Source organism: Zosterops lateralis, assembly GCF_965231275.1.
Source record: "Zosterops lateralis genome assembly, chromosome: Z".
In the NCBI taxonomy this organism is placed as follows: Eukaryota; Metazoa; Chordata; class Aves; order Passeriformes; family Zosteropidae; genus Zosterops; species Zosterops lateralis.
In genome coordinates, this window is record NC_139800.1 from 52,975,829 (window position 1) to 52,988,995 (window position 13,167).

General features: G+C 45.2%; 1 protein-coding gene across 1 annotated transcript in view; it reads left to right on the top strand.

Moving 5' to 3' along the window:
- The first annotated feature begins 730 nt into the window (after nt 1–730).
- The window catches only part of UGCG (UDP-glucose ceramide glucosyltransferase), a 35,102-nt gene continuing 22,665 nt past the window's right edge, over nt 731–13,167 (top strand). The window contains exon 1 of the mRNA XM_083884016.1: nt 731–856. Within this exon, the coding sequence (XP_083740142.1) occupies nt 759–856 (98 nt within the window). The 5' untranslated portion in view covers nt 731–758. The remainder of the gene's footprint in view (nt 857–13,167) is intronic.

Below are 13,167 nucleotides of genomic sequence, written 5' to 3' on the forward strand. Positions count from 1 at the left end.
CCTCTCCAAAAAGACTCCGGCACTTTGGTCTCGGCACGCCCTTTTGAGATATTTATACGCATTAATGAGATCTAAGTCTTCTCTTTTCCGGACTGAACGGGTCCAGCTCCCGCAGCCCCCTCAGAGACGCTCGGCAACAACCGGCTGTCCCCGATCCCCTCTGCGGACAGAGGGCCGCGGTGTGCCCAGCGGCCAGCACCAAACCCGGGCGGCACCGGGCCGGGGCCTCCGCCGCGCCCACCGCCCCCGGCCGGCCTGCCCCCGGCCCCGGGCCCGCACTGCCCCCGGGCCCGCACTGCCCCCGGCCGGCCTGCCCCCGGCCCCGGCCCCGCACTGCCCCCCGGCCCCGCACTGCCCCCCGACCCCGCACTGCCCCCCGACCCCGCACTGCCCCCCGACCCCGCACTGCCCCCCGGCCCCGCACTGCCCCCCGGCCGGCCTGCCCCCGGCCCCGCACTGCCCCCGGCCCCGCACTGCCCCCGGCCCCGCTCCGCCCCGCCAGCCCAGGGGGCCGGGCCCAAGGTCAGGCGGCGGTGGCGGCGGCGGGCGGGGGCCGGGCCGGTAACGGATGTGCCCGCCCGCCCCGCCCCCTGCGCTGACAGAAAGGCGGCGGCGGCTCTCGGTGCGGCAGCGGCTCCGCGCGCAGGCCGGTGCGGAGCGCCCCGAGCCCCCCCCCCCGAGCCGCCCGCAGCAACCGCCGCCCCCGCCTCGCCCCGCTCCGCTCCCCGGCTCCTCCCGGGCCGCCGCGCCCCCCGGGGATGGCGGTGTTGGCCCTGGCCTCGGAGGGGCTCGCCATCTTCGGGCTCATCCTCTTCGTCGTGCTCTGGCTCATGCACTTCATGTCCATCATCTACACGTAAGCGCTGGGGTGCGGGGGGATGGCGCCGGCGTCCTTCCGTCACCCACCCGCCATCGCGCCCCGGCGCTCCCGGCAGCGGGGCCCGCCGCCCGCTCCCTGCCCCGGTGTCCGCCCGGCGTGCCTCCCCTGCCCCGGTGTCCGCCCGGGCCGCCCGCCCCCTGCCCCGGTGTTAACCCCCTGCCTCCCCTGCCCCGGTGTTAACCCCCTGCCTCCCCTGCCCCGGTGTTAACCCCCTGCCTCCCCTGCCCCGGTGTTAACCCCCTGCCTCCCTGCGGTGCCGAGGGCCCGGGGGGCCGGGCTGTGTCCCTGCCGGCGCTCTTCGGGTAAAAACCGTCCCCTGGGTTCTGCCTCCTGCTCTGTGCGGCGATCTTTGCTCCGTTGTCCTTAGCGCTGCTGGGGAAGGCTCGGTGTTTGGTGCGTGCTGCTGTACACCTGTGAAGTGTGGCTTTCCCGGGGGTGGTGGTGAACAGGACTTGCAGAGTGTGTGATATTTGACTGGAACGGCTCTACACCAGAACAAGTGAAAGAGCACAGTACTCTGTGCCGACCCTAAGCACACTTCTTTTTTTGTATTGAGAAATAATGATAGTACTAGTAAAAGAAGTCTATATAGTGAGTCAGATCCTTCTTAGATAAGTCCAAGTAAAAATTCCTTTAGAGTTTGTGAGCAGTGTTTGCATTTTAGTGACTGACAAAGCAGATAGAACCTGGAAGAGGAATTTTCTGTGGATATGTGGGGAAAGGATTAAGACTGCATCTCTTTGTAGATTTGTTCTCTTAAGTAAAAGGCCACTCTTGCATCACTGCTAGGATTAGAAAATACCTGAATTTCTGTTTGCTTTCCATGTGCTTTTCTGTTTTCCTTTCTTGCTGCTCTACTGCATCTGATAGGTAGCCGTGATAAGCCTCAGCCCTTACTGAAAGCAAAGCTCACAGAATGGGCCAGGTTGGAAAGGACCACAGCCTCTCTGGGCAACCTGTTACACTGCCCACTCACCTGCACAGTAAAGAAGTCTTTCCTCATACTCAGTTTCCACCTTTTGTCCTATCACTTGGCACTACTGAGAAGGGCCTGGTTCTATCCTCTTGACACCCTCCCTTTAGATATTCATAGATGTTGATGGGTCCCATCTTAGTCATCTATTTTCAACATTAAACAGGCCCAGCTCCCTCAGCCTTTCCTCATATGAGAGATGTTCCAGTCCCTGAGTCATCTTCAGAGTTCTCTGCTGAGCACTCTCTTTTGTCTCTCCTGTTCTGAGGAGCCCAGAATTGGACACAGCATTCCAGGTGAGGCCTCACCAGGCCTGAGTAGAGGGGCAGGACCACCTCCCTCAACCTGCTGGCAATGAATGCTCTTCATAATTCAATCCAGGTTATCATTGGCCTTGGCAGCAAGGGCACACTGCTGGCTCATGGAGAGCTTGCTGTCCACCAGAACCCCCAGGTCCTTCTCCAAGAGCTGCTTCCCAGCAGGTCACCCCCAGCCTGTGCTGGTGCCTGGGCTTGTTCCTCCCCAGGTGCAGGACCCTGCATTTGCCTCTGCTGAATTTCAGAAGGTTCCTCTCTGCCCATCTCTCCAGCCTGTCGAGGTCCTTCTGAAGGGCTGCTCAGCCCTCTGGGGTATCACCACTCCTCCCAGCTTTGTGTTGTCAGTGAAACTGCTGAGGAGGCCTCTGCCCCTTCACCCAAGTCATTGATGGGCGAGTTAAACAAGACTGGGCCCACTATTGAACCTTGGAGGTCACTACTAGTGATAGACCTCCAACTAGAGCCTGTGCCACTGATCATGACCTTCTGGGATCTGCTGTTCAGGCAGTTCTCGATCTGCTTCACTCCTCATGCAGTCTACGCTTTCAGAATTGAATTAATGGATACCAGAGATTTGCTTCTGCTTCCTTTTTTGTTTGTTTGTTTTAGTTGTGTTTTTCTTTGTTTGTTTGGGATTGTTTGTTTGTTTTAAAAAATGCAAAATCACTAATAAGCTCTAATAGTTTTACTTTCTTCTACTATAGTTCGTTATCCTTAGATCTTATATTCACTTGGATAATTAACTTCTGTCTTGAAAACTACCTGTATGGATTACCTTGGACACAGATGGCAGGATTTCAGTACTGGGGGGCAAGAAAGGGTGCTTAGTGGGGGAAGAGACTACTTTGGGCATGGCTGATTTTGGTCAATTTAAAGCTAATTAAAACAGTCCATTGCATGCTTAAATCTCATCATGTCAAGTGAGCATGTGTGGTGCTACTGCTCATAACTCTTTTATGAATAAGTGCCCACTGAAATGGGCAGGAGACACAAATGAGGAAGATGTGCAAGAGGATGAACAGGAGGCAGAAGGATGAGATATGCTAAGAGAAGAAAGAACAGGGAGGAGCTAGAGGGAAGAGTACACTTTTGGGCAGTTGATGCCACAGGAGCTACCCCCTCAAAGGGACTGCCTCCTATGGAGGCAACACTGGAGCAGGGACACTCCTGAATGCACTCTGGGCTGCAAGTAAGGCACTTCTGAAGGGACTACAACCTGTGGGCAACGCATGCTGGGGTTGCAGCCCCATGGTCGACTCTCCCCTGAGGAGGCTGTAGCCCATGGCAGGCCCATCCTGGGGTACAGACTCTGCCAAAGGGATTGCAACCTGTACATAAGGCACTCCTGAGCAGTTACACCTGCTAGAGCACAGTAACAGTTTAAGATGTAACCGTCCATAGAAGAAAATGAGTAAAAAGTAAGGCATGGCTGAAAAACCATTATATGCTGACCCTTCCCTCCTGTGTCATCTTGCTGAAGGGTTGGGGAGGGACTGAGTTTATGGAACCATGTAAATGAGCAGTTTACAGAGAGAACGATGAAGGGGAAAAAGTTTTTTACTGAAGCAGAGCCTGGGGAAGGAGGATAAAAAGTACTTTTCCTGAAAGTTAGATTGTGATTTTTTCCTCAATACCCAAATTGATAATTAGTTGCCTGATCATTGCCAGTATTTTAAATAGAATTGCCTGAGTTGAGGCACTTTTGCATGTGACAGTAATTGGTGGGGAATGCAGGCAGCAGCTGGACCTGGTACAGCCTGCACCTAGAGTATTTGTGGTGATGTGAAATCTGGAAAGAATTGTATTTTTTGTTAATGGGAATTTGTGTTACAAGTGCATGTACAGATTGTGTGTTAACAGGTGGGAAACTTGTCAGTTGTGGAGCAGGTAGTTAAGAACTGGGGTGATCCAGTCTCAGCTTCTGAGGCCCCTGGTTTGCTTCCAGCAGGGCTCTGCAATTGCCATCTCAGTAAGGCCAGAGTCAGAATCTGTTTTTGACAGGGTAATGGGCTAATGGCAACAGGGGTATTTAAGTGTTCAGTGCAAAATGGTGGCCCATGGTTGGAGGTGAGCAGCTGGTAGCACTGAGGTGACCAAATTGCAAACTCTTCTGGGTTCACAGGCAGTTGTGGAGAAGCTGCCCTGGTTATGGTGATTCCGCAGATCTGAGGAAAAAGGACCACAGCTCCCCATATTGTGATCACACAGCTGCCCTTTGAAGTGAAAATAAAGAAGTGGTGGACACCATCCCAGGCAACTGTCCTTGCAGAAACTGGTGGTGCTGGGAAACAGTAGCTGATGGCCAGAGAGGGCACTATGCTGGTGATTTGGAGCATGTTCCACTTATTAGTATTGCCCTGTGCAAGGGAGGAGGACTGGGAGGTTGTCTAATGGAGCTGTACATGTAGGAATGGCCTGGTCCTACAAGCAAGGTAGTCCTGGGAAGGGAAGGTGAAGGAGGTGATCAGCTGTATTTGCTTTGAATGCTGGAGCATGTTTATGAGGAAAGGGCTCCAAATGAAAGATGATTGCTAGTGTTATGGCCTGAAAACTCTGGTGGCTAGACACTGTTACTAGTGCCCTTCATCTCATAGAGACTAGCTTATCGTGGATGGCAGATGCTGCACCCTTTCTGAGACCTCTGAGGTAGGAAAAAGTCTTCATTTATGGACAGAAACTGTGTTTTATGTCAGAGGATGCATTATTAGAATAGCAGTAGATCATACTTGGCATATACTGAATAACACATTGTTCCTATTACAGGCAGTAAAGAAGAAAGATGAAACTAATTAGTCTTCCTGTTTTCTCCTTACAGATGGTATTGTTTGTTTAATTTTTTTTTAAAGTCATTGTGGTACTGCTTGTACCCAGTCTGCACTATGTCTAGCCATGCTGTATTGGTGAGTTGGAAACTCCCATCTGTGCCACTGGAGTACTAAGATAATGTTGGAGCATGTCAGTAAAGCTGCTGTGGACTAAACAGTCATCCTTCTGTGGTTTCCTATTGATATTTAAGAAGTTTGATTTAGCAAAACACTTAGAATGTGTGAATTATGTAGGTAAATTAAGTTATTCAAGAAAGTAAGCTTTTTTGTCTTGAAATGCTTTCAGCAGTTGTTGAGATTGAGATTAAGATCAAGACAATATTTCTTTTGCATTGGGTTATGCTGTATTTGCATTCAAACTTGTAGGGTTTGGAAATCTAAGGTACCGTTCTTACATGCTGCATTTGCAAAATCCGTTTCTTGCCACCTCTTTCCTCTACTTTGAGTGGGTTTGAAACATAGAAATGTTTAGGCTGGAAAATACCTTCAAGATCATTGATTCCAACCTTTGACAGATCAGCATTTTGTCAATTAAGCCTTAACACCAAGTGCTGTGTCCATTTCTTGAATATCCCTGGGGAAAGCAACTCTACAAGCTCCCTGGGAAGATTCCAATGCTTTACAACCCTTTCCATGAAGAAATTCTTCTTGATATCCAACCTAAACTTCCCCTGACAGAGCCTGAAGCCTTGTCCATTTGTCCTATCAGTAGCTGCCTAGAAGACACCAACCCCCACCTGGCAATACCCTCCTTTCAGGCAGTTGTAGAGAGCAGTAAGATCTCCCCTGGGCCTCCTTTCCTCCAGCCTGAACAACCACGACTCCTTCAGCTGCTTCTTCACAGGGCTTACTCTCTAGACCCTTCTTCAGCTTTGTTGCCCTTCTCTAGACAAGCTCAAGCACCTCAGTGTCTTGTTGGGAGAGGCCCAAAACTGAACGCAGGATTCAAGGTGTGGCCTCACCAGTGCCAAGTAAGGAGGGACAGTCACTGCCCTGGTCCTGCTGGCCATGCTGTTTCCGATATGAACCAGGGTTCCATTGGCCTTCTTGGCCTCTGGGAAACATGGCAGGCTCGTGTGCAGGCAGGTTTTGATCAGGACTTCCAGGTCTCTTTCTTCTGGGCAGCTTTCCAGCTACTCTGCCCAGTCGCGTGCCAGTAGCATGTAGTGCTGCATGGGGTTGTTTGACTCCAGAGCAGGACCCAGCAGTTCACCTTGTTGAACCACTGTCATGGCTTAAGCCCAGATAGAAATTAAACACCCACAGCAGCTCACTCACACCCCCCCACCACTTCTATCTTGGTGGAACACCACCTCACAATTGATCCTGGCCTATCGATCCAGATCCCTCTCCAGAGTCTTCCTACTCTCCAGCAAATCAACACTCCTGGCCAATTTAGTGTCCATGTCAACATACTTTGCCCTTCCTTTTGTCTGGGTCCTCAGGTATTTAAAGGTATTAAAGACATTAGATAATGTTTGGTAACTCTCTTAAGCTGTTTATTTGTCTTTCTGTCTTTATTTATCTGGCCAAAAAAACTGAACTCATGTGAAGTCATACTCTGGCTTTGAGTCTTCGTTGTTCTTGTCCCACTTGTCAGTGGCAATTCTAATTATAGCACTTAATGGAAATCACTTTAAGGCAGTCAGTTGATATTGAGGTTGCTCATTTTCTTGGTTCCCAGGTGTAAGTGGGAAGGGTAGTGCATGTCACTTAATTGATAAACAAACTGCTGGTTTTAGACAAATTATTTTAAAAAGCTTTTAGTTACAGTAGTCAATGAAGAATGAATTCTGCATTCTTGTGGCATTTGAGTGTAACTGGGCCTTGTCTGCCGAGTGAAAATCAAGACTTTTCAGAAACACATAAAGATAATAAAAAACCCAGACATAACTAAAGTTAAAGTAATTAATAGCCTTATTGTGTATATGGACACAAGGAGGGAATTCAGTTTGCACACATGCTTAAAACTCAAGTTTCCTGAGGTACTTCTGCAGCCATTGAAAAACTTCTTAAACATGGCTTCCAAACTTGAGCAAAAACCTCCACATAGCTTATATTTAACTTCTACTTTTTTTTTTTAATGTGAAGTTAATATTTTGGTTAGTCATCTCTTATTGCATAGTAGTTGTGGCACTTAATTCTTAATCTATTTCTCTTGGGCCTGTTTGTCTTGTCAACCCTATTTTTTTCCTCTTTGACCACCTCTTGCGTCTCAGTTTGTAATTTGTGTCCAGATTTATACTGCTCTAATCTCTGCTTCTCATTGTCATCTCATTTTCACCTTTTTGTGTGTTGGTGGGACCGTCTCCTCATTTGGACACCTTGTATTTTTCAATGTCTGGCGATAGATTGCGTAAAATAGCTGTTAAGAGCAGCAGCTACTCAGCATGATCGAGTTGTGTTTTCTTTGATTTGTGGAACTGCTGCAGACCCATCTTGTTGCAGATAGGAGCCAATTAGGTTGTGTTTATTTAGTTTAAAAGGTGATATTTAGAGAACTCTTTTGTTACTATCAAGTGTTACCAGGCATAAGTGAACAAACACTTTGGTAGACTTTGATGGAGATAATACAACTACTTCTTTATGAGGTGAGAGGTACCCTTGCCTCCTGTTGATAACCAAACTCAGAGAACTGCAAAGTGTGAATGTACTGGAGCTTCTCCAGGAATGCCATATCTGGTTTTGGGTATGTGACTTAAATGAACCTTTGTTCAACTGGAGCAACTTACACTTAAACATTTTATGCAGGTTGTCTTCTTCAGTGAGATCTGCAGTGAGATCTCCCCTCAGTCTCCTCCTCTCCAGGCTGAACAGACCAAGTGACCTCAGCCACTCCTCATAAGGCTTCCCCTCCAGACCCTTCATCTTTGTTGCCCTCCTTTGGATGATCTCTAATAGCTTTTTATCTTTTATTATTGTGTCCAAAACTGGGCAGAGGACTTGAGGGGAGGCTGCACCAGTGTAGAGCAGAGTGGGACAATGTCCTCTAACAACTTAGAGTCACAGGTGAAAGCCATTTTTTTCAAGTGTGAAGGAAATTGGAGTGCTTTAGGCTGGAAGTGCCAGGTGAAGGTTAAGTTCCATCTACCACTTGAAGGTGAAACAAATTTTCGTAATGTGTTGTATGCACAGTGCACCAATATGATAATAATAGCTTGTGATAGAAGGTGGAAACTATTGAAGGAATGCAGTTTGAGATGCACAAAATCATCAGGTGTCAATGATTGCTGGGGCCATTTGACATCTTCATTAATGACATGGAGTATTTGACATGGTCAGCAAGTTTGCTGATGGTACAGAACTGGAGAGAGTGGCTAATAGACCAGATGAGTTTAGAGAGACCCACACAGGCTGGAGAAATGGTCTGACAGGAAGCTTATGAAGCGCAGCCCAGGAAAATGCCATGTCCTGCACCTGGCAGAAATAACTCCATACATCAGCACAGGCTAGGCTTGAAAGCAGCTTGGCAGAGAAGGACCTGTGAGTGTTGATTGGTGCCAATCAGTCAAACATCAGTTTGATTATGAACAGTGACATGCTTGTGGCCATTGCTGCATTGTCAGCAGGTTGAGGAAGTGATCCGTCTGTTCTACGCAGCACAGAAAGGCTGTGTCTGGAGTGCAGAGCGCTGTTTTGGTCTTTCCATTATGAGCTGTGGGTATGCTGGAGCAAGTCTGCCTTAGGGCTATAGGGATGATGGTGACTGCATCATCTGACACTCAAGTTGGCACTGAGAGCTGGAAGTCTGCGTGGAGAAGGCTCAGAGGGATCCCATTAATGTGTATGAGTGCCCGATTGTTTGGGGAAGTGAAGGGCGTGGGGTCCAACTCATCTCAGTGGTGCCTTGTGACAAGATGAAAAGCAACAAAGACAAATTCAAGTGAAGGACTCTAATTTTAAAGCAAAAAAGACACTCATGTCTGAACATTGAAACAGGCTTTCTGGAGGGTTTGTGGAGGCTCTGTTCTTGGAGACAGGAAAAACTGGCTGATCCTTAGGAACCTAATCTAGTTACCCCACTTAGAGCTAGGTGTTTGGAGTAGCTCACCTCCAGAGATGCCTTCCAACCTCTGCGGCATGGTGATTTTTTTTTGTGAAAGATGATACTGAGGCAGCTATCTGGACTATTACGGAGCAATAGACTAAGAAAGAGGTTGTGTGGAGGCTGTAAGTTTTGTGTGTTGCTTGTTTGAAGCAAGTTGAAGTTTACCCAACACCATGTAATCATAAGGCTTAAATTTAGATAATCCTTAGGGGAAGATACATCAAAAAAACAGGAGGTAATTTTTTATATACTAAGATTGTGGTTGAATGAATTTCTGTATTACAAGCTTGATAAATGGGGAAAGCAAAAGAGTGCAGGACTAGAAATCTGAGAGTGGTTAACAGTATGGGAGAAAACCAGGAATGTTGAAGATGATTAGAGCAGGCCTGTTTCTTAATAGTGAGAGTCAGGAGGGTAAGACACAGGCTGTAAACTTTGGGGTAAACATTAAAGTCTTAGTGGCCTTGGATGTTTTACCAGAATGCAAGAAACCTAAGCCTAGATTAAAGACTGTCGAGTGTTCGTTTAAAGGAGAGGAATCATGGCAATCTGGTGTACTTATGTTGAGAAGAGGGAAGATAGTACAATAAATGAGTTTTGATTTTAAAGCCTACTTGTCGCATCTCTTAGAGTGGTTTGTGGGGAAGGGGAAAATAGAAGGCTGTAAAATTTGGGGCAAATAATATTGAAATGAAACAGATTGGATTAGTGGACCTTTTATAGGGCAAAAAAAGCATCCAGCTTTGTATGTGAGCTGGAGTGGAAGAAGCTGAATTGTGGGATGGAGAAAAGTAGAATCTTTCTGTAATCTTTCTGTCAGGTTTTGTCAGGATACAGAGATTTCAAAGATGTTTAAGTTGATCCTTTACATGAACTGTTTCCACAAAAGCACAAATTTTGATTAAGGTGGATGAGTAGAATGGTAGATGATAAACTGCTCTAAAAATTTGAATCTGAAATTTCTGTCCTAGGTGCTCCATGATGTGCTAAGCGTGTAAATAATTTTACTCGTTTACTAGAGCACCCTTCAGTGTCCGTCACTCCCTGGGAATGGTGTGATGCTAAACAGTGCTGTCGGAGTTCGCTAAGATTTTTAAATTGCTTTTTAACTGAAATAAAATACTGTCGTTTTGACACGCTTAATATTGGTTTTGCATTTTACTGAAGACTAGTATTTAAAAGAAATTATTAATTACTTCATTGTGAGAGGGGTTTTTTATAGACTAAATAAATATTTTCATTTTGCTGATTGCAAGGTGACTAGTTTTGCATTTTCTTATATATATTGCCTTTAATAGTAGGTGATGAGGACCTGTGCAAGACTGTATCTTCTCATAAATGACTTGGGTGAATTCATACCCTGAATCAAATTATTTTGGTTTCAGCACATATAAAGAAAGTCTTACACTGTCCTTTGGACAACTAAGGTAAAAAACATTCTTAAAAGTGTCAATTTGTAGGATAGAAAGCTGAAGGATGCTTTGTACTAAGTGAAAGATTAGGACTTTCTTGTTGGTGCTACTTGCAATGCTTTGCTGAGAAATTGTTTCATTTCTAATAGCAGGTTTTTTTGAACACCTGCTGGATGCTTCTAGTGGTGGGTCCATCTTTTTTCATTAAAGCAGCAAGAAAACCAGAAACATATCTTTGCCCATTTGTGCTGGTAGCTGATTTGGTCTGGTTTTGACTGCTTGAGGTCCACTATTAGAAATACCTCTTTGTAAACCAAAGGTTGTTTTGTTTTCTGCCCGCTATGTTGATAGGGCTCGTGTTGGATTTATGAACAATATAGTCCATGAGGAGGAGTCTGTAAATGAAGTTAACCGTTCACTTTTATGTTGCTTGCAGCAGTCCTATTCTTACTAAGCACGTGCCTTGATCTTGATTCAGTTTGCCCATGTTGTTATGATTTCCCAGATGACTGCTGCTTTGGTTTAATAATGGGTAATAGGCTACATCTTATTTTATGAAGTGGAAGCATCACTTATCTGGTCATATGCACGCATTGTTAAAATATTCAAGCTAATTAAAACCAGCTATTGGTTAATATACTGAGCTGTTACGGAGCAAATGTCCCAAGTGCTTTATACTGAAATACTTTGAGTTGAAAATTGAGTTAAAATTGAGTTCAAAATTGTTACTTCACACTTCCTTTTAAGCATTTTTAAGAGAAATGATACATATGTTTTATACCTGCGTTTCCCAGAAGATTCTTTTGTGCAGACTATGTAGTGGCAATGTCAGTAAATTTTTTTGACAGTACCAAGTATTGCGGGTTTTTGTAGATGTAAGAGAGGTAAAATTTGTCAAGTTTTTTCTAGTTCATATCTGTTGGAAATGTAAAAAAAAAAAAAAAAAGCCCTTCTGAAATGCAGTCAAACGTGATGCTGAGTGTAGAAGTGATTTTTTTTTTAACTGAACATTTTCTTTCAAAGCATTTTCTTTCAACATTTTCTTGTTTTTATATAATTGCTTCCTTCAGTTTGTTATCTTTCATATAGGAGACTTATTCAAGCTTTCTAAGGCATTTGCAGCACCAGGGCAGTGATGCTCTCACTGACAGTTGTGTAGGCTAGACAAGGTTTACAGCTTTTTTATTACCCCAGCTGTGGGTGATATGGTCCCAGACTGTGTGTTCAAACTTGTGTAAATTGGTGTTTGAGTGTCTTTCTCAGCAGTATGGTATTTTGTACTCTGGAAACACTTGTTGCTGAATGGATGAAATAAAAATCAGACTGTCATACACTGAAAATACAGTGTTGTCATTGTACCTGCCAAATAGTTTGTTAATATAGTATCTGATTAGCCATTAACATAATTCTGTTACTGACGGTTAACTGTTTTGGAAGTTTTGAGGGAGAAGAAACTGGAAAAAGCTGCACAAAAAGAGCAGCCTGGGGTATGTAGGATGCACATTATATTATGTTGTCATTTGGACTTGTGCCTTATTAAATAATTGAAGCCAAACTAGTTTAATCTTAACAGATTTTCAAAATAAAAGTCAGAAAACCAAATTGAATAGTCTCAAAATAAAGTTGTTCTAAAGCTTTGTGTTTTAGAAACTCCCAAACATTGATGGACTGGTCTTGTACTAAAAGATGCCTGCAGTGGTTGGTTTATCTGGCCCAGAGTTACGGTCACAATCTGGAGATGCTTTCATAAACAAAACACAAATTGTGTTGGATGCATCAGTTCTCTAAACTTGCATAGTGTTTGTTGCAAGAAGTACCAAAAAACATTTCTGTTTCTGCACAGTAGTGAATCTTGATTTGATGCTCCAGGGGATAACCCAAATCTCTTCCTTCTGCAATACCTTTCTAAACATTTCTGCCATTCTAATCTGCCTTTAGTGGGCATGTGGCTATGTGGTGACTCAGATCAGCAAGCGAGTTTTTTTCTGTGGGGTAGTTCCCTGTTTGATCAGCAGGCTGATCGGATTTGTCTTGTGGTGCTGACTGTTTTATAGCCACAAGTGGGCTGAGGGTGTGGGAAAGCAGAAACAGGGAATAAATTGCTATTTTGATGGCAGACTGCAGATAGACTACAAGGGAAAATGGTGCGTTTATTTTAATGTTTAGCGTGATGCAGTAATGGATGTGTTGTATGCAGCGTGCTGTGTCTTTGTTAACTCCATTTCAGTTTGCTGAATTGTGAACTGTCAAAGATTTGGTCAATAAAAAGGTTCCTATTGCTTCAGGTTCAGCCACAGCCTATTGTGTTTTGTTTCTCCTTTTATCCTGAGGGAGTGGGAGAGGAGTAGGAGAGGAAGTGTTTGCTGGCTTTAAGCTGAGGTCTCAAGTGTTTGCTCTTTCTTATTTCTGAAATATAAGGTCAGAGGTTTTTCTACTTAAAACTGTAAAACAGATTTGAAAACATTTTCAGTTCCCCCCACTGCCCCCCCGTTTTAGAAAAGACTGTATCAAGTTGTGGATTGCATGTACTGAATGTGACTTCATGGTAATACTTGGAAAATGCTGGTTAAAGATTTTCAGTCGTGGATGGAGGTTTTAAATTTGAAATGGCAAATAGCAGTAGATAGGACTTTAACTCTTCTGCATTTTATGATTTTTATCCTTATTCTTAGCCACTGATTAAATGACTCCTTTCCAAACTGAAAAAGCAAA